Source organism: Labeo rohita, chromosome 6 (assembly GCF_022985175.1).
Source record: "Labeo rohita strain BAU-BD-2019 chromosome 6, IGBB_LRoh.1.0, whole genome shotgun sequence".
In the NCBI taxonomy this organism is placed as follows: Eukaryota; Metazoa; Chordata; class Actinopteri; order Cypriniformes; family Cyprinidae; genus Labeo; species Labeo rohita.
In genome coordinates, this window is record NC_066874.1 from 7,756,710 (window position 1) to 7,784,383 (window position 27,674).

Here is a 27,674-nt window from a genome sequence, read left to right on the forward strand (position 1 = left end):
AGTATGTTTCTTTTTTTAGATTTAGAGAAAAATATAATGGCAGAGACAGAGTGGGTGGTGCTTGTATAATCAACCCAAAAATTGTTCAGCCATTCTAGAAGAGTTTATTTTTTTATCAGAACTGATTTTGAAAAATGTATTACATCACTTGCTCACCAACAGATTCTCTGCAGTGAATGGGTGCCGTCAGGATGAGAGTTCAAACAGCTGATAAAAACTCTGCAATAATTCACAAGTATTCAACACGGGGCGGGGGGAACCTCCAAAAAACGTCATAAAGTATTTTGATTCTTCTATACAGAAGTCATCTAAAGTCAAAAATGAAGAAATTCATGTAACATACTATTGTCCTTGGAGAAAATCATATAAAAGTGTAACTTGTTTAGTGTAACTGTTAAGAAGTTCACTAGGGGGCAGTATATACCAAGAGCGATAAGTGTATGAGAACTGTGTATTGTGCATGTGTGTGCATGTTTTTGTCACAGACACGTCAAACACTTTGTCCCTCGTTGATCCCGGTGTGACTCACGTACTTTGCGGATCCTTTCAACTGTCGCTTTCTTAATGATAAACGCAAAGGTCAAATCACACAGAAGAGCGTTTTAACCAGCGACAGAGTGTTTTGTGTGTTTTTAAATACCTGCCGCTTTCCGTTAGTAACATTTTTTCAGTCTGTCAAGACAAGTTTTATAGACTTCATAAAACTGAGGGAAAAGGCTTTCGTGTGTTGCTTTATTCTCTGGGCAGTCAAAGACATTAAAAAGGATGAAGTTTATTTATCGTCCTCGCTTTTTGTTTGAGGAGGACTCTCTCAAGGCCGCAACAGCCTGCAGAGTGGTTGCATCTCCACCTTTTAGACCTTCAGCCATTTCAGATTTTCTTCCTCTCATTTTCAAGGCGTGTTTTCCTGCCCTCTGAGACACCTCTCTGTGGTGTGTAGGAATGGTTTTCCAACAGGCACGGCTGATTGAATAGGACCCCGCTAAGCACAATGAGGGGCTTTTCATCAAATTGGGCTATTGAAACCCACGTGTGGCCGTAAACACCGCGGGTACATGTTTGCCATAGACGATTGGGGGTTAGGTGGGCTTTATTGGTCATCTGACCCATGCATGTTTTCTATTTTAGAAAGCTAGTTTGATTTACGTGTATGTAAGTATGCTGAGGAACTGATCGAAACGCTTTTGCGTTAAAATATGCACCTTGTGTAAAGTCCACTGGTGGTGCGTGAGATGGAGGAAGCGTCTAGTTCTCCCTGGTGGACTGGTGCCTTTCTCACCTCCCTCATCAGTATTCCGGCAAGTTTGTGGCGCGCATACTTCCTACTGGTCACTGAAGCCAGATCAGCGCTCCCCCAACCCCCGCGCAGCACAGACACGCCCGGCGAGAGCAGTGCGCCATGCACACTCATGAATACTGATCACCTAAAGCCCTAATTAACAATCAGAGCCAAACTTATTTACATAAAGTCTGTCTCAGATGGAACAGGCCTCAGATGAAACTGTCAGACAGATATCTGCACTTAAAAATTCAGTGAAATCTATTAGACTATGATGGGTCATTGAGTTCAATGGCACAGCAGCCAAAAGTAACAGGGCCTATATATATATATATATATATATATATATACACTTCGTATATATTCATGCACACACACACACCATGCATATATAGGTATTTTAAAGGGATAGTTCACCAAAAAATTAAAATTCTGTCATCAATTACTCACCCTAATGTTGTTGCAAACCCGTAAGACCTTCATTCATCTCCGAAAGACGAATTAAAATATTTATAACGAAATCCGAAAGCTTTCTGACCCTGCATAGACAGCAACACAACTGACACCTTTAAGGCCCAGAAAGGTAGTAAGGACATCTTTAAAATAGTCCATGTGATATCAGTGGTTCAACTTAAATTTTATGAAGCTACGAAGTGAAGTATTTATGAAGTATTTTAGTAGCTTTATAACATTACAGTTAAACCACTGATGTCAGATTGACTTTTTTAACAATGTCCTTACAACCTTTCTGGGTCTTGAATGTATCAGTTGCATTGCTGTCTATGCAGGAAGCTTTCAGATTTCATCCAAAAAAATACCTTAATTTTCTTAGTTTTCTGAAGATGAATGAAGGTCTTACAGGGTTGGAACGACATGAGGGTGAGTAATTACTAACAGAATTTTCATTTTTGGGTAAACTATCCCTTTAAATTAATTTAAAATTAATTTTCATGGTGTCACCTTGGGATCAACACACACAAGCACACAACACACGATATGAAATCCGTTCAGTGGCAGCATAACACTAACAATTCAGGAATATAGTATTAACGTGTACGTACTACAGGTGCATGAAAAGTTCATTTCAGTAATTCAACTCAAATTGTGAAACTTGTGTATTAAATAAATTCAGTGCACACAGACTAAAGTAGTTTAAGTCTTTGGTTCTTTTAACTGTGATGATTTTGCTGGCTAAGAATATTGTTTCTAATCCTAGTCATGTATTGTATCATGAATTTGTGCTTTTACCATCTAATCGTCGATTTAAAGTCCCAATATTTAATCGAGTGAAATTAAAAAATTCCTTTGTACATCAGGCTGTCCTAGAACTGAACAAGGTCCATATAAAATGAAAACAAAGGATTTTTTTTTGTATTATATTGTACTTGTTGTGTTCATGTTTGTGAATCGTGTTTGTAAAGAGTGTGCAACAAACATACTGTTATGCAAGACTTAAAGTATATCTATATCTATATCTATACATGTGTGTGTGTATGTGTGTGTGCATGAATAAATTACCTCCCTGGGAGCAACCCACATGAGCATGAAACTTGAGTAAATATGGTACACGCATGATATTATTTTAGATGTAACGAAGGATAGTGAATAACTCTAAATAATTAGTTATGAAAAAAAATAACTCGATTAAAATATTTTAATGCAGTTAATGCACTGGCCCCTCCCCCATACCTGTACATCATCTTAAATTTCATACAATTGACTGCTGACAAATATGATGCAGGGCAACAACTCAGTAAATGCAGTTATGCCCTAAAATTCAAGATAATGGGGCACAAATGTTCCTTTATGAGTTGTTTTATATTTATATATATTACATATTACACGATATCACATGGGCAGCAAGAGCAATATGACACGAGTGATAATTTTGTCCTGATCTATCATGAGCTAAAATGTGATTTTATACAGCAGTTCAGTAAATAAGACGTTTGATATTGTTTTATATTTTTAACACAATATTATGTTTTTGCTCAATTTTTCAGAGAACACCTTTGAAGCCAAAGCAGAATTGCTGAGCATTTCCAATCAACACAGCAGTGTTTACTTTCTGAATTAATCCGCGTTTTGAACGAATCATGTGAACAAATTATTCAAAGGCCCATTCATAAAGAGAGCCATTTACTTCATTCCTGAATGAATCAGCCGTTTGATAAAAACATTAAAGGGATAGTTCACCCAAAAAATTTAAATTGTCATCATTTACTCACCTTCATGTCATTTCTCACTGTATGAACAAAAAATACTGAGATGTTTCTGAAATTATCTTCTTTTATGTTGCATAGTTTATGTTAGGCCATTGCAACCTAAATGTTTGTGTAATAACTTTTATGCTGAATCAAATGAAATATTTCTTCCTAAGCTACAGTTTGTAATGTCTACTTGATACTTTCTCATTTATCACAAAAATAGCTTTAAATAATCTTTTGTGCCTATTTTCACAGTCAAATTTATTTTGCAATTAATTAGATTAACCGAAACATCATGTAATTAATTAGACTAAAAATTTTAATAGACTTACAGCCTTAATATATATATATATATGCACACACACACATTTCTTTTCATTGTATATATGTTGTCATTCATGAAGCAACACACGTGAGCATGTAACTGAAGTAAACATGGTAAAAGCATTATATTATTTTATCCACCTGTGTTTACTGTATAAGGAGTAATGGCTTTCATCTGAAGGTATGTCTGACCTTTCCGACTGTCCAAAAATGTCAGTTTGGCTTTCAGGCACGGAGCTGAGTTTCTCTTTAACGTTGCCTCCCACAATCTCTGACATTTCCTCTGATGTCACCACATTCTAACCCCCACAATGCTGTGCGGATGGCCTCTCCTCCCTGCCCTTACTCAGAAAGACAGAAAGAAAAGCAAACAGACAGACACTATATTTAGTCTAGAAATGAACAATAGAAGCAAGAAAATGTTGTAATCACAACGCATCATTTTTCAACCTCAACTTCTTCACCTTCAGTCCTATTTTCTTTAACTATATATGCAAAATATTGCTGGTTGCCGGCGTTCTCGTCTGTCTTGAATTCTTTGCGTTTTGCTCATACTTCTTTCAGACACGTCTGTGCATTTGAAATGAAAACTGGCTCTTTTTTTCTTTTGATGAAAAGTAATTAAAACAATTCTAAATGTCAAGGTGCTCTTTCTTTTCTCAGTCTCTTTCAGTGTTTATTCTTTCTATTTTTCATTCTGTCAGATTATCTCTCTTTCATTTTCTCTGCCATTTGACACCGGGGTCATTAACATGTCACGGCTCCACTGGCTAATATGCAGAAATATTCGTAATTTATGCTAAACTTGTGCCTTTTATGCAAAATGATAATCGGAGACAGGGACATGAGTGGCTGTGTAATTAGCAAACATAAGAAATGTGGATTAGAATGAAATGATGTTGAGGTTGGTGAATGGGGGCTTGACTCTTTTCCGCATACTGAATGCATGGTGAATTTGTGGGATGTCTTAATATGAATTATCATGCACATTATATATGCATATAGTTTATTTAATATACAGTGACACATCCTAATATACTCATTCAGATGCATTGATGCACACATTTACAGTTTAGTACAAGGATGTGCACTTTGATTATTACAATCACTTACCAGTAGAGTGAAAAAAGAAATGAAGGTGAGAAAAAGAATCAGGCCCTATTTTGTATATTATGCATTACAGATCTGTTTCAGAAAGCATGTAGACAGCTATTATTTCATTGTTTATCCAATTAAATAGCAATCAAATGAGTAACATCATATTTCAGTTAAACATTAAACAGAACACGATAATCAAATTTACATGAACTTTTCATGACCTGTCATACTCTGACAACAACATATTTTCTCACAGCTGTTTTCAATGACTTCCCGTCCTTTGTCACACTCTGTGTACAACATCAGCGAATGTTGTCCTTTGCTACAAATAAATAATAGGAATTACATTTGTATATTTATGTGAATTCCCAAAGGATGTTTAAACCCGCTAGCTTTGGTGGTGTTTAACATGATATACTACGTGTGCGTGAGAGAGAGAGAAAGAGAGAGAGAAACTGGACTCTCAGTTGGAGTCCGGCAGAGCGCATGCGCAGTAGGAAATGAAGCTTCTCCGCTTTCTTTTCGGCAGCTGGCGTGAGGTTCTGGAATTCCAACATGGCAGTAGATGTGGTCAGTATTTCTATGGTGGTCAGTCTCTCCAGCCCTGACTCGGAAGCATTCCAGAACATCACCGACTCGGAGTAACCCTCATCCCCCGCTCTCAGCAGCAACTGTCGCCGTTCTCCGGCGCCGAACAGGTAAATCTTTCACTTTGTTTGTGTCCACCAGCTGTCCGTTTGTACCGGAGAGAGAGAGAGGGGCCATGCCACAGCACGGACAGCGAGCTCGGACACTCGGACACAGGCCCGAGGAAAACACAGCGCGCAGTTTTTGTTCGGCGTGACTCTAAATAGCATGCAATTATGGTAGTTTGAGCACTAGGCAAGAAGTTTTATCATTGGAGCAGAGTTCCGGAATAAGGCAGCATTGATCCGTGTGTGTGTTGTGTGTCCAGGCGAGAGTGACAGAGAGACATTCTCACCTATCAGCACAATTCAATACGATCTCTGACTCAATTTATAAATCTTTAGCTGTTATATCAGTGATATTTCTTTTGCAAGACTATTCAAATATTGCCAAAACAATCCAGAGTCAGATTAAATAACAAATTAATGTATATTATTTAAATAACATTTAAATGAGATTGAATATACTTAAGTATTTATATGCAACAATTAATTAAAGAGAAAAATCGCAATGTTAACTCCTAATTTAGAAAATGTTTATATGCAGAATGTAGTAATTAATAGAAATACATAACGTGGATTTACCTGACTTTTTGAACGCACTTTTTAATATTTAAAATACAATATTTGCATAAAATATTAATATAAATGAAGTATTTGCATAAAATATTTAAATAAAGAAAACATCATTAAATGCTATTTAACAACAATTTTAGGGGGAGATGGGAAAAAGCCTAAACAAGGACAATTAATGAGCATTTTTATAGACGTTTAATGGTAAACATATTTTGCTGCTGCATCATATTTATCACTCCTCTCTCTTTTTCCACAGACTGGGGCTCCTGTCCACAGAAAACACTATTTGCATGTGGTGTGTTTCCTTCAACTTACTGGAAAGTCTTTCTCTACACCTTGTGGAAATCATTGAAGTGAATTTTTCACTCCTTTCCGTCTCTCTTAATCACCTTGCTGATGTCAAGCAATATGATCAGCGGTGTATACGGTAGGTGTTGTATTTTCTGTATGAATCAGTTTTCTTTGTTAATCAAAGCCTAATCATATGCATGCATGCATTAATATTTTAATTATTGGCTGGCAGAAATGACATGAAAGAGGCCTAGGAAAGAGGGTAATGCATCGTGACTTGACCCAGGATTTGAGAGCCTACGAGAACAGCAGCTCTCTTAAATAAAACTACTTATTCAGTCTTAGAAGATCCCGTGTCTTCCCTCTTCTCCTCACTTTTTCTAGCCTATATTTTCCTACTTAAACATTTTTTCCAATCTGTTTCTCATTCGGAAATTTCATTCATACTGGTCGTGCAGGACGCAGATTGATTTTCAGTGCTATGATAGCATTTTCCTGGCTCGCGTCAGGGGAAGGAGAGTTGAGATTGGAGGTTACAGACCGCAATCATGTAGCGCTGTATCTCCAGTCGGGCGCGCGGGCAGAGCGACTGCTGCACGAGCGTGTAATAAATGCTCGCGCTGTGATGGGATTCTGGCGGGAAATCAGCCGTGAGCGCACAGTGGCGCGGGTAGTTAGATGTGCATAATTTGGACTCAGATGTATTGCGAAATGACAACACTTCATTTTCCAATATTTCAGTGTTCCCCTTGTCTCTCTTTGTCTGTCTGTCTGTCTGCCTCTCAGTCAGGTGGAGCAGATTGCTGTCGGCTTGTCTGCATGAGGGGTTGTTTATCTGTCTGAATGTGGTGTCACTGAGCCAGTCACACAGTACACACAATAAATCACATGTTTGATGGGCATTTGTGAATTAGAAATGGACAGTTAAACTACCATGTGTGCGTGTTTCTTACTATACTTTCACATGACCAAACTGGGTAGCATCAATCACTGAGTGATATTGTCTGTTTTATTGTTCTGCCTGTGTGTAGCCTACGGCTTTAACGTTTTTTGTTTTTCATGTCTTACATATAGTAAAACATGTTGAAAACAGGATATTTGAAGTGGTCCTCACTATCTGAAATGCTTATAAATGAACCAAATTATGTATTACTTAAATCTAATTACGTCAGCAGGTTTGTGTGGGATTTAGGGGGATGTTCCCCCCAATAATCAGATATGGCTGAAATTGTCTGAATTGTATGTACTCGTCAAAGGCTAACAGCATTCGTCAATGTCAATTTTTTAATTTTTTTTGAGATGACCAATCAAATCAAAATTACATATGTATCCCTGGATCACAAAACCAGTTGTACATAGCACGGTATATTTGTAGCAATAGCCAACAATACACTGTATGGGTCAAAACTATCAATTTTATGCCTAAAATCATTAGGATATTAAGTAAAGATCATTTTCCATGAAGATACTTTGTACATTTCATACCATAAAGATATCAAATATACATTTTTGATTAGTAATATGCATTGCAAAGAACTTCATTTGGACAACTATAAAGGCGATTTTCTCATTATTTTGATTTTTTGCACCCTCAGATTCCAGATTTTCAAAAAGTTGTATCTTGACCAAATGTTATCCTATCATAACAAACCATACATCAGTGGAAAGCTTAATCATTCTGCTTTTAGATGATGTATAAATCTCAATTTCAAGAAATTGACCCTTATGACTGGTTTTGTGGTCCATGGTCACATATAGTAATATCCAGTGATGCAAACTACTCAGTTTCAGTTTAATAATTAATCAAAAAGTTAAAATGCATTAGTTTACAATAAATTCTGGTTCTTGTATTTTCTTTCTTTTCATTTATTTTCTTAAATCCCTTTAAATCCTTTAAAATGTAAAGTTCAAGACACCGTTACGGCTGTGGTAATGTATAAATATCCATCTTTATGAAATGCGCTCAATAGTTTCAGAAGAGTGTGTGTATGTATGTCAAAGGCCTTAATTATTATTAAGCAGTGGCTTTTCTGAGATTTATCCATTTAATAGCAGAAGAGCAGGGTCATACCTTGAATTCTGCATTTTAAAAAATGAATATGGTTGTGTTTGGTGAGAAATTGAGTGTTAGTTTACGTGAGACTGTCAATTTGAAGTCAGTTGATGATACTTTCTGCTTAATGCTGTTGTTTTCTCCATACTTCCTTTAGGATGATGTAATTTAGGTTAACTAAAAGGATAGTGCAAAAGACTAACAAGATGGAAAGTCATATTGAGGACATTTAAAAATCTATAAATTAATATTCTACAGAAAATGTTTTGTTTTCAATTAAAAAAAAAAAATGAAGAAACATCTTGAATATTCCTAGTGAAATCTTTTATAATTCACTCTTTCCATTAATCTTTGCTTAACTGTGAAATTGTGATGAACTAATTAATATAATTTCTATTCTAATTATCCATTAAACATAGTGCTGTCAATCAATTAAAAAAAGTATTTATATAAAAACACAATTTAAGGTATTATATTATTACATTATAAATAATTTGTAAGTCAATATATAGTATATTTTAAATTCAGAACATTGGCTTGTGTGAACAGCTTGTTCTGTAAGTAAATGTTGTATGTCAAAGTGTGTTGCCAGATAAGACTAAGCTGACTGCACACTTGGAAAAAAAAATACTTTTTTTTTTTTACTAATTTTCAGTTACTCAGACAGTGGGCAAATACTCTATTTTATTTACGTGTCGTTCAGTAGGCATGATTAAATGTGGTAATTTTTACAAAATTTGGACCCTTAAAGGAGAAGTCCACTTCCAGAACAACAATTTACAAATAATTTACTCACCCCCTTGCCATCCAAGATGTTCATGTCTTTCTGTCTTCAGTCGTAAAGACTTTTTTGAGGAAAGCATTTCAGGATTTGTAAACAGCGTTTGACCTACTTGCAATTCCTTACTCTTTGTGCTTTCGCTTTGTAAACACTGGGTCTGTAGTTCCAAATCGGGGGCACAATTGAAGTCCATTATGTGGAGAGAAATCCTGAAAGACATGAACATCTTGGATGAGAAGGGGGTGAGTAGATTATTTGTAAATTGTTGTTCTGGAAGTGGACTTCTCCTTTAAGTGTGATTGCTCATACATAGTCATATATATGAAATGAACATATACAGAGTCTGATTAATAGCCTCCATTTTTATCTTCCTCTCCTGTCTCTCGTCCCCTCGTTCTTTTTGACAGTCAGATTACGGTAAAAGTTTAGTGTTGACAGTGTTCGTGATAAAATCTTTTACATCTAACACCACTTTTTTCTTCATTCACCTCTCTGTCTCTCCAGCTCTATCCCTCTCTTCACACATCTAAAGATATTTAGCGACAAGAGGAAAGTGTGTTTGAGTGACTAATGAAGACTTTCTCATACTTTCTCTTTTCTCTCATATCTGTCCCTATTACACAGAAAACTAGTGCATCCATCCAGTCTGAATGTGTGTGTGTGTGCGTGTATGAGAGATGATTGAGCTGTTTAATATGCTAAAGCCCTATTAAAGGCCGATGTCAGCAGCAGACGGTATGCGGCCGCCCAGCCTGCCCCGGCCCAGTGCTCTGCATTGTGTCTCTAAATGAACACGGTACTGTGTTAATTAGCAGAGGAAAATGGTGTGTGGAATTGAATTGGTCATTGACATGCGAGGCGTTCGTCTTTCGTTTAGAGAGATATGAAAGTGATTTAAGCCCTTGCTATGTCTTTTATGGAGGTTTTAAATAATCTATCTGCAGAAAAGAGAAGGAGAGAAGGGGGAGGAAGTTGAAGAAAAGAGTTGCCTTGTGTGTCTTAGATTGAATTTATCATGTTTTTTTATGATTGCTGTGAATGTCTCTCTTTCAGTTTGATTCAGATTGTGTCAGTGTCAGATTTCTATGCCACTACTGTCGCCAAACAGAATTGCAAAATAATGACTGTTTTGTAACATGTTTCCAGAACACTCTGCCATTGGTCAGTCAAACACACAGTCCTGTCCTGCAGTCACTCCATTAGTTGAGCCAATGTATTCAGGGATGCTTACATAAGTAATGTTTTGAAAGTGCTACAAACCTATAGTTTTCATACTTTTCAGGAAACAATTCCTTGGGAATTGCAATTTGCAATGCATTTGCAACCCATCATTTTGTATTTCCAAGTACAACCGGATGATTAACAGGAAAAATGTAGGATGAGTCTTAATTTTATCCATTGGAAATTGATTTGTGGTGAAAAGTTACATTACATACCAAAAACGTCTGACCTGAATTCAGGTTTGGTAAAATAGCTATTTGGCTATTGGTTAAAATGTTGTATAATAATGTCAACTAACAACCCAAAAATGAAAAATTGTTGATTTTTAAAATGGAAAAATTACAACAAAAAAAAAACTTATTTTTGTAAAAAAACTTCAGTATTCCATTTACAAACATTCCAACACCATTCATGTTGCTGGAGGTGGTGTTTACAAGAGTATTTAAATATGTGATGCACACTACATTATCAATACACAACAACATTTATTGCAGTTTTCTTTTCTGAAACTTGATCTCCAAGTCTTCAAAGGGATAGTTCACCCAAAAATGAAAATTCTGTCATTAATTACTCACCCTCATGTTGTTCCAAACCCATCTTCAAAACAAAAACGAAGATACTTTTGATGAAATCCAAGAGCTTTCTGGCCCTGCATAGACAGCAATGTAATTACCACATTCAAAGCCCAGAAAGGTAGGAAGGACATTGTTAAAATAGTCCATGTGACATCAGTGGTTCGACCGTAATGTTATGAAAACCTCAAAATAATGACTTTATTCAACAGTTTCTTCTCTTCCATGTTCTTCTCTGCCACGTGTTCACAAGAGAACCACAACTCATGCGTGTGCATTTCAGTGTTAATTTTGTTGGCGAATAATTGTTATCATAATTTTCGTCAACATTGTTTTCACAAACGAAAACGAGACAAAAACTAGTTTTGAATGACAAACCCTGTGACGAAAATCTATTGACATTTTCGTCAACTAATAAAAATGAGACGAAAATGTTAGGGAGGAACGATTTGGGAAGAGATCCTGTCAGAACGAATCTCCTGCGTGTTTAGGGGGTTATATGCGAGCATTTGAACTGTAACATAGCCTATTGATTTATACGGTGGGACATAGGCTAGCATACATTTGCCGCATGTCTCACAAATTAAAAAATGTCAATATCAGGGAGTAAGAGATGAGCAGACATATGGATAAATTTGAAAAGCATGACGACGCAAACAAGAACTCAATTCGGTCTGGCTTTCTGAGCGCACACACCTGAAGCACGCACACAGAAAAGTGCCTCGCACACAGCGCGCAAGTGCTGAATTAATTTCTCTTTCACGTCACGTGAACTGAGAAGTACATACAGAATTGTTGAATTGTCCGTTTTGACAAGTATTCATGCAAACACACTCGGTTACGACTTAAGGGAGAAGTCCACTTCCAGAACAAAAATTTACAGAGAATGTACTCACCCCCTTGTCATCCAAGATGTTTATGTCTTTCTTTCTTCAGAAATTATGTTTTTTGAGGAAAGCATTTTAGGATTTTTCTCCATATAATGGACTTAATTGGTGCCCCGATTTTGAACTTCCAAAATGTAGTTTAAATGCAGCTTCAGAGGGCTCTAATCGATCCCAGCCGATGAAGAAGGGTCTTATCTAGTGAAACGATCTGTCATTTTTTTCGGAAAATATAAATTTGTATACTTTTTAAGCACAAAAGTTTGTGTAGCACAGGCTCTGGGATGCGCGTCCACGGCGCAGACCCAGTGTTTACAAAGCGAACGCGCAAAGACTAAGAAAGTGCAAGTAAGTCAAACGCTGTTTACAAACAAAAAGATCCAACGATGTTGGACGATTCTGAAGTTGTAGGAGAAAATAAGATGTTTCGCCATACTCTACACATACTCTACTCTACACTTAGACGTGGTTCGTAGTAGTGATGGGAAGTTCAGATCATTTTACCGACTCGGACCTTTGAGTCTCGTTCAGCAAAATGAACGAATCTTTTTTCGAGTCATTCCGTTCATTGCGTTCATTTTAGCAAAATATAATTAAAATGTTACGTGTTAGTTCCCTAACACATCTACTGCTTACACAAACGTTGATCACAAGACAAAACTACAATGCTATAAGAAACAGAAAAGATTAATTTATTGATTACCTGGGTCTTTAGTCTACGATTAGCTCACCTCACCTCACCTCTTATCTGACAGATTTTTGGGTTTGATTCGTTCGTTCATCACGTGACAGCCGCGTAAGATGAACGAACGACTCAAAAAACCCGAAGACTCGAAACAGGTGAACTAATTCCATTGCAGAACTTAATAGGATGTTGCGCATGCACGACTGAACGAATCACTCCCCGAGACGACTCGTTCTTTCGAGTTACATTAAAGATTAGATCAAGAACGACCCATCACTAATTCGTAGCATCGTGGACACGCATCCCTGAGCCTGTGCTACACAAGCTTTTGTGCTTAAAAAGTATACAAATTTTAATTTTTCGTAAAAAATGACCGATTGTTTCACTAGATAAGAACCTTCTTCCTCGGCTGGGATCATTTAGAGCCCTTAAAAGCTGCATTTAAACTACATTTTGAAAGTTTAAAATCGGGGCACCAATGAAGTCCATTATATGAAGAACAATCCTGAAATGCTTTCTTCAAAAACCATAATTTCTTTACGACTGAAGAAGAAGACATGAACATCTTGGATGACAAGGGGGTGAGTAAATTATTTGTAAATTGTTGTTCCGGAAGTGGACTTCTCCTTTAAGTGAATGTAAACGGTTAAGAGTATCAGATGTGTATCAGTACACTGCATCCATGCATTCGGTTTTCAAGGGTCGGCAGCCTAATTTAGTTGCTATTGTCTAACATTGTGCTATTGCACTGTCGTACTCCCATGAACATGCTGTTGACTGACATGGAAGAGAAGAAATTGTTTAATGAAGTCATTATTTTTGTTTTCTTTGTGCACAAAAAGTATTTTTGTAGCTTCATAAAATTACAGTGGAAGGACTGATGTCACATAGACTATTTTAACAATGTCCTTGTACATTTCTGGGCCTTGAACATGTCAGTTGCGCTGCTGTCTATGCAGGATCGGAAAGCTCTCGGATTTCATCAAAAATATCTTAATTTAGTTTCAATGTCTGAGCTTAAACTTTCATAGACCCTCTGCTGCTGAGGCTACGTTCTGTCATACTTCTCTGCTCCTCCCTCTCTTTCTTTCTCCCTCTTTCTCTCTATTGCAGCACTCAGCAGGCCAGGGCTGAAAGTCAGGCGTTTTGAAGAGAGGACGTTGAGAGTGAATGGCTCATTCACATTAAAGAAGAATTAGAGGGCTTCCACCCTGCCACTCTTACAATAGTCAAACAGCCTGGCACAACAGGAGAACTGTTCACACCAGCTAACACACACATACAAACATGCACACTCTCACACACAGTGAAAAGCATGCCCTTTGTGTCAAGTAAAAGAGAGTGTGGTTTTGTATCAAATGTATTTTCTGTTTTATTTTTAGATGGTTAATATGGTCTATGCAGTACTGTGGCTCGTGTCATGCAGTATTTAGCTGATTTCTACTGGAGCAAACAGCATAAATAGAAGAATATTATACTGTATAGAGATTACTCACCCAGCAATTACAATTTTGTCATCATTTACTCACACTCACATTGTTCCAAACCCATATGACTTTCTTCTTTGGAATACAAAAGAAGATGAAGCTAAGCAGAGTGTCCATGCTGCTCTTGTCCATGAAAGTGAATAGCAACCAGGAGCTTTTAAATTCCAAAAATAAGCACTATAAAAAAATGATAATTAGTCCATATGACTATATTGATGGCTTTGCATGTTGAAATGGCAAATGTAATTCGTTATTGACTGAGGCAACTCTCAAATCTTATTTACGTTTGTATACACTGTATTAATCAAATCAATATGATATCAGTAATGCCAAAATTTTGTTCTCATGTTTCTCTGATTAGAACCGGTCACAATGTGCTAATGTGAATATATGCTTATTTAAATTATGCAAATGACATTTGTATAGAAGCCCATTTCCAACACTGAATAAAAAATCAAAAAGGTTATTGCGACTTTTTATCTCACATTTCTGACTTTTTTCTCTCAGAATTATGTGAAATAAATTCATAATTGTGAGAAAAAACGTCAGAATTGTTAGAGAAAATCTTAATATTCTGACTTTTTTTCTCGCAAATGCAAGTTTTTATTTCACAATTCTGGCATTTTTCTCGCAATTCTTTTATTATCAGAAGTTTATGCGAGTTATAAAGTCCAGTTTTGAGGGAAAAAAAGACTGAAATGTTCTTAGAATTGAAATGTTCTCAGAATAGCGAGTTTCTCAAATCTCAATTCTGACGTAATACCTCAATTGTGTATCATAAAATTCAAAATTGAGGAAAAAAGTCACAATTGCGAGATATTAACTCACATTTCTAAACTTATATCTCACAATTCTGACTTTATAAACTCAAAATTGTTAGTTTATGTCATGCAATTCTTTTTTTTTTTTAAAATTTGTGACTATTTCTTGCAATTGCGAATTTGTCTCACAATTCTGACTTTATAACTCACAGTTGCGAGTTTATATCTCACAATTCTTTTTTTTATAACTCACAATTGTGAATTTATATCATGCAGTTCTTTATTTTTCAGATTTGCGGGTTTATGTCTCACAATTCTGACTTTGTAACTCACAATTGTGAATTTATATCATGCAATTCTTTATTTCTAAGAATTGCGGGTTTATGTCTCACAATTCTGACTTTATAACTCGGAATTGCAAGTTTATATCTCAGTTCTGACTTTATAACTCACAATTGCGAATTTATATCATGCAATTTTTTATTTCTAAGAATTACAACTTTATTTCTCAGAATTGCGGGTTTATATTTCACAATTCTGACTTTATAACTCACAATTGCGAATTTATATCATGCAATTCTTTATTTCTAAGAATTGCGACTTTATTTCTCAGAATTGTGACTTTATGTCTTACAATTCTGACTTTATAACTCACATTTGCGATTTTATATCATGCAATTCTTTATTTCTACGAATTGTGAATTTATTTCTCAGAACTGCGGGTTTATGTTTCACAATTCTGACTTTATAACTTGGAATTGCGAGTTTATATCTCACAATTCTGACTTTATAACTCACAATTGCGAATTTATATCTTGCAGTTCTTGTTTGTAAGAATTGAGACTATTTCTTAGATTTGCAGGTTTACAATTCAGAGAAAAAAGTCAGAATTGTGAGATGTAAACTCTCAATTGCGAGTAAAAAAGTCAGAATTTTTAGATAAAAAGTTATAACTACCTTTTTTTATTTTTTGTTCAGTGGCGTAAACAAGCTTCCATACATTTGAGAGCTATAGCAGACAGGAAGATTTTCAAATCTTTAAATAATGACTTGTTATTCTGTCAATATCATATGGTTTGAGAAGTTTTGGAATATAACACGAGTTGTTTTTTTGGCATATTTAGAGCTTTACAGCCCCTGGTCACCATTCACTTTCATTGTATGGAAAAGTACAGTGATCAATCCTGCCTAACATCTCCTTTTGTGTTTGATGGAACAAAAAATCATACAGGTCTGGAACAATATAACGTTTTTTTGGGTGAAATATACCTTTCATGAAAATCTTTTTTTCTAAAGACTGAATTGGGTATTTTTGTGTTAGGTCATTGTCTTGTGTTTGTGAAAGATTTGAAATCAGGAACCTATAGGATTTTGTACTTCAGTAGGCACTTACTGAAGCCAATGGTCTGGATTAGATTGTGTGTATAAGTGTGAATGTATTTTGTCTAGATCCTGTTTGAAGGGCTTTATCCGTTTTACTATTTTGCTGTTGGCGACAGTAATGGCTGTTTAATTACTCAATAAAAGCATTTTATGGATGCAGCTTGTGTGTGTGTGCGAGCGAGTCTGTGTGATGTATTGATTTTGCTGCCAGAGAAACCTGAGATTTCACTTAGGAAAAGTGAGTCTATCTGTCTGTCGATGTGCTTCTGGTTTTAAATAGTAGTCTATATGCATTTACGCACATGCATAAACATGCACAGCGTAAGCATTGTTTAAAGAGACGCAACAGCTCAACTAACAGATTTTCAGTCAATGAAGTGAAGATCCCTTCCTTTAAAACCAGCTAATGAAATGTCTGCCTTTAAAGTATGGAACATTGCTTTAGAAATTGCTGTGTGTGTGTGTGTTTGTGTGTGATGGGCCTTCTCTGGAGGATTTGTAGCCAGGGTGTATATTGGAACAACAGAAAGTCATTCTCTAAAGCACCAGCACACGCTCTTTCACACACACAAAAGTACACACACACTAGATCAGCAGCTTTGCAGCTAATGGGATTGTCCAGGTAGTTCTGTAGAATACAACAAAAAGACAGCATTTGAGAGAACATTCCAGCAAACTGCAGCTAATATTGGACTTTACAACACCTTGCTTTTGGCTTTAGACTCTGACGAGGGTGTGATGTAGGAACAAACAACCAGAGAATATTCATTTTTTCATATTTAAATAAATAGCCCTCTCCATGATGAATAGTACTTTATCTTTGTACTGTAGAAGAGTTGAATTTAGTGTGTAATTCTTATGAAGAACCCTTCATGCATGTTTAGGGAATTTCTGCTCTCATCTCAAGAGGTTTGACTGATGCGGGTTTCTGATTGAGGCTTCATGTTCATCCTCGAAGGTTGTTATATAGTCATGCATAGTCTTGCAAGGTTTTGTTCATTCTCAGGGTTAGGGATTTAAATGAACCTACTTTGGCGCATAACTCGTCTCATCAAACCATTATTGAATGGAGATATGAATGATACACCAAATCATGTGGCTCGTTGAGGACCGGCGTGCCATCACTTTTGGACATCCCATAGCTCATACAGCATATTATGTCGAAAGCAATGCTAGTGTCATGGATTCATTCTACTGCTACACTCTAAAAAATGCTGGGTTAAAAAAAACCCAACTTGGGTTATTTGGCAACTCAGCGCTGGGTAAATATTGGACAGAACACATGCTGGGTTGTTTTGACCCAGCTGGTTGGGTTAAATGTTTACCCAACATGCTGGGTTGTTTTATTTAAGTCAGCTATTGTTTAAAAAATATTATATTGCTGATTTAAAACAGGCTGGAAATTAAAAAGCACACACAGAATTATAGAGCCAACAGCAATAATCCAAAAAGATGAACAATTATTATTAAGATAGAACACCCATGGATAAAACTATAAGACACATTTAATTTATTTGGGTGAATACAGCATAGTTTACATTATTACATACATTTAACTTTGTTTACCAAGCATTTTTGAAAAAAAAAAAAAACCTAACATTTAAAAATAGCATTTTAATATAAGTGTATTCAATCGTTCTCTGCAATTACATTTCAGCAGAATAGTGCTAATTATCGAAATCTAAGCCAGTGATGGGCAGCTGTTTGCCAGGGAAACTATGAACTTCAGACCTTCAGATGCTTTCACTCGTTGCTGAAATTGCCATGAGTGACTCCATAACCTGACCATAAACAAACAGTACTGAGATTAGAGAACATATTTTAACATCTAATTAAATTACATTTAGTATTATAACAAATACAATCAATTTGTTATGCACGGCAAATGGTGTTTGCATCATGCAAAATGACCGCTGCTGCTGCAGCTGACTGACATCTCATCCTTGTATGTTGCGTAAAATAATATAATTTACAGCACAGTAAAGACTTTATAAATGAAATAGAATATATACAAATCTTTATTTTCGCTGATGAAGTGCACCAAATCGCTGAGAACGCTCCTGTGTAGGACGCAAAAAGCCTGTGCTCTGACTGTAACTCAGCAGCTGGGTTGTTTCGTCAGAGACAGGCTCAATCCAGCAGATGAGTAGAAAAAATAACCCAATATTTAATAACCCATTAAAAATTGCTCAGCAGCTTAGTTACAGAATAACTACCCAGCACCTGGGTAAAAAATATTAAAAATAACCAAATAAAATGACCCAACAAGGACCCAACAAGCTGAACCCAGCATTTGGCTTAAAAAAAGCATTTTTTTAGAGGAATGCATAATCTAATAAACTGTGTTTGTAATATAATGTAAGTCACTTTGGATAAAACCGTCTGCCAAATGCAAATCCCATAGATTTACACTGCAAAATATCTGTAGAACAAAACATTTTCTGCTCTGTTTTTCACATATATTTTCTTCAATCTACTTTTTTTATTTACATTTTTGTGTGTATCTTTTTTATAGGCGAGTGTTTAAGAATTAATGCTGAATTAATGACTATTATTATGTCTTGATAGCCTCAACCGTTAAAAGAGAAAAAAGCAATTAGGAAGTTGTTAAAAGGCATCTTTAGCTCTTTCGGATGTGTTATTGATATTGCTTTTAATCATTTGTCATTTTATTGTGCTTTTCTTCTTTTATCCTACCATTTTTCAGCTACCTGTCCTGCTAATTGCCATTAGTGTGATTTGCACCCAGTATTGTAAGCCGCTTTGGTTAAGTGTGTGCTAAACTATACAACTTTAGTTTTAACAGTTAAAGCTATTGCTCATGTAATGAGTGTGATGAGCGACTTTCAAAGTCCTAATTTATGTCAGTTAAAGTCTTTCCAGGGAAACGGCGCCAGTCCACGTCTTGTGTGTGTGTGTGTGTGTGTTTGTAGTAAGTCCAGCGTTTTCCCATGAGGGAACACTGAATGACCTCAAGTTGCATGTATCGATCAGGAGGATTTGCTGCTTGATAGAATAGAATGTAATTGGGCAGTTTTTAATTGAGATGGATAGAACATGTAAATTTTGCTCCATCAGCCCAAAATCAATATCCATCTGCTGTAATATGGAGTATATGTCTTTCATTTCATTTTGTTTCGACAAACATTGGATTGTTTCTGATGCGCAAAGCTTTGCAAATCCACTGTACTTGCAAGGTCAGAGAAAATCCAATGTTTCTTGATCTTGGAAGTATTTTATGTGTTATATTTTATGGCTTAAGGACATTATCTCTCTGTTCTTTCTTCTTTTTTTCCTTTCTCTCCCCCCATCTCGCTCCCTCTGTACAGCCATATGCCAAAGTTCGAAGCAGAAGAAAAGCTCTTTGTTTCACTAAAACTAAAATTTTAGTGCAGTACTGTATGCGTGAAGCCGAAATGACAGAGATACAGTATTTTTAGGGGTAACATCTGTTGTCGGGTTCAGTTGCTAATGCCGAGAGCTACATTATTGATCAGTCGTTATTACAGTATGCTGAAATATTATGTTCCCGCGTGGTGTGCGTGAGTCAATGAAACTGAGAAAGAGACAGAGAGAGTGTAATATGAGGTTCCTTGATTACATTAAAGAGCTTTTATTTTATTCACTTGAGAAGAAGCCTTCTGCTCAGCATTAGACCTTAATGATATCATCAGCGCTATTCTTGATGTGTGTGTGGGGGTGATTCAAGTACACAGCTGAATTTACTTCACTGTCAATCTGAAGACCGTAAAAATGCTCGGATTGCTGCTAGTGTATGCCTTCCTAAGCCATTTTCTGATGTCTTTCATTTTTGTTAAAAGATTTTTGCACTTATGTTTTTTTTACAAGATGATTATGCAGAATTGGTCATTATCTGGAACTGCGGTAATTTTCTAATAACGTTAATTAACCTAAATTGCTCACATTTTCTCTCAGTGGTGTTTTATGTAGCACACTTAATTTATATTGCGATGGAAAAAAAGGTAGAATAATAAGTATAATTAGTATTTTTTTTATTTTTTTTACAGAAATATCATATACAGTTGATGAGCCTGTACCTTGCAGAATCTGCAAAATGTTAATTATTTTACCAAAATAAGAGGGATCTTACAAAATGCATGTTATTTTTTATTTAGTACTGACCTGAATAAGATATTTCACATAAAAGATATTTACATATAGTCCACAAGAGGAAAAAAAAGTTGAATTCATAAAAAATTACTGTTCAAAAGTTTACATACGCTTGACTCTTAATACTGTGTTGTCACCTGAATGATCCACAGCTGTTTTGTTTTTTTTGTTTAGTGATAGTTGTTCATGAGTCCCTTGTTTGTCCTGTCCTAAGGACAACTGAGGGACTCATATGCAACTATTAAAGAAGGTTCAAACACTCACTGATCCTCCAGAAGGAAAAACAATGCATTAAGAGCCAGGGGTGTAAACTTTTGAACAGAATGAAAATGTGTACATTTTTCTTATTTTGCATAAATATATATATATATATATATATATATATATAGTACTGGTCTTCAAAAGCTACACAAGATACTTACATGTTTCCCAGAAGACAAAAAAGTTAAATTTACCCTGATATTCAATTCAAAAAGTTTTCACCCCCGGCTCTTAATGCATTGTGTTTACTTCTGAAGCATCAGTGAGCGTTTAAACCTTCTGTAATAGTAATAGAGTAATAGAGTCCCTCAGTGTGAATAGATGGATCTCAAAATCATACAGTCATTGTTGGAAAGTGTTCAAATACACAAAAATGCTGAAAAACCAAAGAATTTGTGGAACAGAACAGCGGGCAGTTTAACTGTTCATGACAAACAAGGGACTCATGAACAACCATTACTAAAAAAAACAAAACAAAAAAAAACAGCTGTGGATCATTCAGGTAACAACACAGTATTAAGAACCAAGCGTATGTAAACTTTTAAATGGGGTCATTTTATAAATTAAACTATTATTTTCTTTTGTGAACTATATGCAATTTTATGTGAAATATCCTACTCAGGTCAGTACTAAATAAAAATTAACATGCATTTTGGATGATCCCTCTTATTTTGGTAAAATAATTAACATTTTGCATATTCTGCAAGGTGTATGTAAACTTTTGACCAGCTGTACCCGCATTTGATTAACAAATCGATGTGAGCAGCACATTTAGAGGCTTTTTGTTTTACATTTTTTATGATGTTATTTATATTTCTGATTTGTATGAAGTTCCACGAGTTTGAATTGACATAACTTTTTTTTATCTCTCACTGGCAGGCGTGACCATGCAGTGGAGCCCTGAGCAGTCGCAGTGGGCGGAGCAACACTATGACATCACCTCCACCACTCGTTCACCAGGGCATAAGATCGAAGCACTTAGGGATCCAAGGCTAACAGGTTCGACCTCAGCTGCAGCGTATCAACATTCCTGGGCAAATGATGACATTTCAGCTCTGACCGCTTCTAACCTGCTCAAAAGGTATGCAGAGAGATATTCTGCCATTCTGGACCTACCCTGTGAGAGTGGACTTATGGGATATCCAGACGCAGCCATCTCCGTTAGCGTTAGGGGACCTGGTGTGGTGAATAACGGGCCACCACTTCTTAACGGACGGAAGGTGGAAGAGTCTTGGCTGGAGAGTGTCTACCCTCCGTTAGGTTGCGTGCCCGAAATTCTTCCCAAAGCACCGCTCAGTGTGACGGACGTGTCTGTCAGTGCATGTAACTCACCAGTTATAGGCAGCGGGAGTCTTCCGGAACCTTGTTTCTCAAGCAGCAGTTGCAACAGTCAATCTGGAAATCAGGAATACAGCAGCACTCCCTATAGCACTACTTTCCTGCAGCCTGTTGGCACGTACGGTGGCTCTCTTTTCCACCCTACACCATCCCATGCCAGTCTGGTGTCAACCTACAATGCTAACACGTCACCGAACCTAGCTGCATACAGTTACCCTAACACCCGTTACCCCTCACAGGCCGTTCTTCCTGCTGGTTACAGTCCTCCACCTCCTCCCTCGGCGTACCTAACTCCTCCCAACCCTATTCCAGCCGTGGGATACTCATACCCAGCCACCAGCCTGGGAGGTAGCGTCTCTGAAAGTGATGCTCCAAGTGCTACCAGCCTTTCGAAGTCATATTACCCATCAACTCAAAGCGAGATGTTTGAGGAATTTGATTTTGGCGGCAACTCTAATACAGACTCTAGGTCTGAAGGCAGCCCCTTATACAGACCATCAGGAGACGAAACGGTGGACAAGCCAAATGGCTTCAGCCAATCGGCAGATGTAACGTCTTCGTCTTTCAAGCCAGCTAATCACGGAGACTCTTTAAGAAGCTTGGAGACTCTCACAGTAGCCATGAGTGGACGAAGCAATGGTACATCCGGACAACGCTTCCCATCTACCTCAACTTCTGTTGTCAGTTCTCACCAACATCTCTGCCTTGACGCAAACACACCCTGAGCGATTGGGCTCAGAAGTGCTTGAGTTGATGAAGTGTGAGTGCTCCCCCTAGTGGATCGGAGGTAGAAAGGAGGGACTTGCTCAAAGCCATAGAGTTGGGGTTCAATGCAAGGGCCTCAAGTGCAATTCTGCCCAGGAGGTCTCTTGTGCTGTTCGTCTCTACAGGACAGGAGGAGATTAGTTTCTCCATTCTGGAAAGAGGACAATGATGTTTATGCCCCTCCTAGCCGAGCCTAACAGGTCATTGCGAGACACTGACCTCCTCACTCTGATGGAACGGACAGACATCCTCCATGATGGACACATATATCTAGAGGGATGGAAAGAGTTTGCTCCTCCATTCCGAGAGATAGGAAAGTACATCAAGGGAATTTATATGTCTCACGGATGTGTTCTGGCTGCCATGGAGACAAGGAGTCACAGATGTGGTGGTTGGACACTAGCTATGGTTGACCATATTGCCATGGTGTACATTCGGTGTGTGTGTGTTTGTGGCCTTGTAATGGTTATTTATGTGGTGAGCTTTAATTGTAAATCCTGTTTCTCCTTTTTACACAGGGGAACTGACAATTCCTGGTTGTTTAAAGAATCCATGTGTGAGAGTGTGAGAGAGAGATAGATAAAACCTCAGGAAAGTGTCTGTCAGTTAAATATGCCTCTGTGTGTAACAAAGAAGAAGAGGGCGTTTTCACGTACCGTCCTTAGGAAAAACCCAATTCAACTAAGTTGAACCAGGTGGTCTGGAGCAAAATGTTTGTCTGATGATAAGTTTGTATGCACTTTCACTGCATTTTAAAGAGAACCCTGGGTATTAAGATTTGTATGGCCTAATATAACGTAAATCATGTGTCATGCTAAAATATGTAGTAGAAAACCCATAAAAAAAGATTTACGTTATTTAAAAAAATACACATTGTTTAATACATATTTTGGACTATGGTTGGGGGTGCCATTGTTTTGTTGTGAAATGGTTAAGACTTTAGCAATTGCTATTTTTACCAGAACTCGAAAAATAAAATACTGATACGATGCAACATTGTGCAGTTTTTGGCTGTAATTTTCAGTCGAAGGGCAACAAGAGAAGCGATATAAGTCTTCACTGTTTTCCTACTGATAAGAAGAGGATAAAAGAATGGGAAGATGCCTGTGGATGAATAAAACGTCCTTAAGACCTGCGTCTTTGTTCTCTTCATTTTAGCCCTGATGCCTTTGAGGCTTTTAGTAGACCACAGCTACTGAAAGAGCTTACAAATGGCAGAGACAAGAAACGCTAGATGCCATCCTGGCAGGATGTAAACATGCCGAAGCTTATCATGACACTCCAGCCAGTGCATATTTCACTCAATATCCGGGGCCTTTTAGACTCCTTGTGGGGAAAATCGATGGTACGGCATTTGGTTAAGCCTATGCTTATATCAGTCGCCAACTGTAGACTCTTTCTGAAGCTGTGGTCATCATATCAGTATTTTATTTTCTGAGTTATGTACTGGTAAAAATAGCAATAGGTAGAGCCAGTAGCTCACTGAGTACAACTATTTCATGTCAGCGAAATCATAGTAAATATACGTAGATGCCTCATTAGCGACTGTTTCTATGGGCCGCTATACGTAAGTCGTCGGCTATATTGTAATGGTCAAATTGGCGTCATTCACCATAGTAAATGACATATTTCAATGAACATTTGAAGATGCCACAATCCTGCACAGCCGATGGTCTGCGAACCCATAGTATGGTAAATGATGTCAGTTTGACCGTTACAAGATGGTGGACATGCCTACATGCTTGGAGCGGTCAAATGGGGCATCTATGAACGAAATAATGGCGCCCCTATAGTCCAAAATATGTAATGTAATAATATTTTTTTAATAATGTAAATATTTCATGGGTTTTCTACAACATATTTCAGTTAGAGACATCATTTATGCTATCTTAATATCTTAATAAGTCTTAATAACCAGGGTTCCCAGGGTTGCTAGACATCTTCGTAGAGCTAAGTTACAAGATCATTCTATGAAACATTATGCAAAAATGTTTTGCAGTTCTTTAGGCTCTTAAAGCTGCTGTGTGTAATTTTTTCTATGAGAAATTACATTCTCATTTCATAGGTTAATATGCAGAGAAAACTGTCAGGCGTTTGCATGTTGACTTCCCAAAAAGTGAAACACTGCACTTTGTTTGAGCGGCCCAACCTACCAACACTGGTTTAACAATTGAGTTCCTTTTTTGTTCAACCAATGTCAAGTGGCAGGGAATGTTTAAACTGAACCAAAAACAAAATTACAAACCGCAGCTTTAAAATATGCTGTTCGATTTATGTTTAGTAAATAACAGTAATTATCAGTCATAGTGCTGTTCTGTCTATTCCACCAGTTTCTGCTGTTGTCTCAAAAAATGTCGTAGACTTTCTTGAAATATAATAAGCATATTGAGTGAAACATTACTGCAGACATAAAAACAAATGGAATTCAGACTATTCCGGCTACTTCCTGAGACGGTCTTGGCCTGCTTGGCCACCAAAAATAAAACATTGCCTTAAGGACCAAGTGTGAAAATGCTGAGCGAGAAGGAGAGCACATGACTTTGCATGTTTGTCTTCATTGACCGTTTTATGCATTTTTAAAAATAGTGTTGAGTTTACTTTATCCCAAGCACTGGAAATAGGTTTGGCTGACCTCACTACAAATCTTTCTGTTTACTTTCTTTCCCTTCTTTGTGAACCCTGCCAAAGGGAATTAAGATATTATGCTTATTTATGAAAGTCAATCACCAAAGCAGCAGTGTGCGAGCCAAATCACAAGGAAATGTTCAGCCAAAAGTACTCCCTCTGTGTGAATAAATTTTTGTCAGTTTTATTTTGATTTAGGAGGGTGAATTGGCTTCATTCCAAGAGACAAATGAAAGAAATTCCTTGGAAAAGCTGCTTAAAGATCCATCAGGTCAAAACTGAATTGTGATTTGAACCAAATCGGCCGAACTAAATGAAACAGACCTCAATAAAGTTGATGAATCTCACTCTGCAATAGGGTACATCACTGCATTGTTTCTGTGGTATTACTGTGTTATCACATGCTCAGCTCGCAAACTTTAAAACTAAAATGTGAGTTATTTAAGTTATTGTATAGTTTTCGAATAATTGGACCATACACCAGTACAGTTTTCCTTACACAGCTACATACATTTATCATTGTCTAGATGAAAGCACAGACATTTTTTTAAGTTTTTTTTTTTTTTTCAGCTTTTTGCCAAAAGTGCCATTTATATTTCTTTATTTTTAAAGAGAATTTTTTTCTTCCACATCATGTTTTTATACTGCTTTCACTTGAAGGGTTTGTATGCTTTCCTGTTTCATTCTGTCTGCAAATTTTCTGTTTTTGTCTTGATCATTTTGAAAATTAGGAGTTGTTAAATGATCAATATCACATCAGCTCCTGATCTAACCATCTGTCGTTTTATCAAAAGAGTTGTTTGGTCTTAAAACTTTAGAAGTAAGGCACTAAGAGGCTTGAGTTCCTTTTTTGTTCACATAGTTTCACTAGATAGCTCTAAATTCAATAGTCTGTAGCATTCTATGCAAAACTCTGTTCCTAAACCTAGTGAGCACACTCTGTTCCAAATAGTAATCAGCAACATTGTGCATTAAAATTACATTTTAAAATGGACTGCTTCACTTAATATTTTGTGCTATGTATTTTTTGAGCTTATCAGTGTATGCTTTTTACTTGGCAACTTGTTAACATCAGTTGGAACCAACTGTGTTAGCTTGTATGGCATATTTGTATGGCATATGTGACTTTTCACTGAAGAGTGTTCTAAATAAGCAATTTGAGGTTCCGTAACTATTAGGATGTTGCCTATGTAGACAGCCAGGCTGTTCACTAGGTTTTGGAATGGAGAAACTGACCTCCTTCGGCTACTTTCCTACAAAAGATTCAACTATATTTAGCAAACTGTTGTAAGGATCCTTCTAAGATGTACTTAAACTAGTGGTTTTCAATCCTGGTCCTGGAGACCCACTGTTCTTCACTTTTTGTGTGACTCCCTTATTTAACACACCTGATTCAGATCATCAGCTCATTAGGAAAGAGATACATGTACTGAACTGAGTCTGTCAGATAAGCGAGACATACAAAATGTGCAGAACAGTGAGTCCCTAGGACCAGGATTGAAAACCACTGACCTAAACCCCTCTTATTCTCTATATTTTTTGTCTCAACAATAGAGAAAGAGTGTGTCTAAAAGAATGTACTGTACAAAGTGATGTAACCAAACTAAAGTAATTTGTAATACTCCTTGCAGACATCAGAGGTGAGAACAGGTGCCATGGAATGAGAGATCTTGAAAATAGTACATCATAAGCATATCATGTCAAGTTTATTACCACTTTCACAGCCATAAACAAAAAAAACCCTGGCCAGGAACCTCTGAAATCCTGTAGTGTTTGCAGTAATGGTGCACTAAAGTCTCTAAAGTTGTTTTGTTGTACACCAAGACTTTGGACAGCTGTGTTTGGTATTTCTGAGTGCTGGAATTGGTGTTAAAGGTGCATTACAACCGCACATGATGTTTCACTGTGTAAACACCAAATTTGTGATTGGTGACTCCTTTCTGCATTTCAAAATATGACATTTTACAGCGTATGTTCACAATATATAAAAAACAGTTGCATTTAGAATTGAGTTGTGAGTTATTGCAGTCAAAAAGAGAGAGTGTGTGTTGCCATATTCTCAATCGACTCTATTGTGTTTGTTTTCATGACTTTTGGAGTATTGTAAACAATTTGCTAATTAAATATGTTTATCTTAAGGCCTTGTTTGCTGTGTTCAATAGACGTGAAACACTATATTCGAGTTTTACTTTTTGGATAAACCCAGAAATCTACTAAATCTGACAAAACAGCTTTTTTAGGATGCAATAATAGATTTCTTTTAGAA

At 36.8% G+C, this 27,674-nt stretch overlaps 1 protein-coding gene across 1 annotated transcript; it reads left to right on the plus strand.

Moving 5' to 3' along the window:
- Positions 1 to 5,578: 5,578 nt before the first annotated feature.
- LOC127166798 (fidgetin) lies at positions 5,579 to 27,674 on the plus strand. The gene is made up of 3 exons (XM_051112365.1): positions 5,579 to 5,606; positions 6,427 to 6,597; positions 21,560 to 27,674. The coding sequence occupies exons 2-3, from the start codon at positions 6,567 to 6,569 to the stop codon at positions 22,741 to 22,743; spliced, it is 1,215 nt and encodes a 404-aa protein (XP_050968322.1). The 5' UTR covers positions 5,579 to 5,606; positions 6,427 to 6,566; the 3' UTR covers positions 22,744 to 27,674.

Excerpts from the sequence above, each read along its gene's own strand:
- LOC127166798 (XM_051112365.1), top strand. The coding sequence starts at position 6,567 with ATGTCAAGCAATATGATCAGCGGTGTATACG. Across the intron at positions 6,598-21,559 it reads TATGATCAGCGGTGTATACG|GCGTGACCATGCAGTGGAGC; the intron begins GTAGGTGTTGTA and ends TCTCACTGGCAG.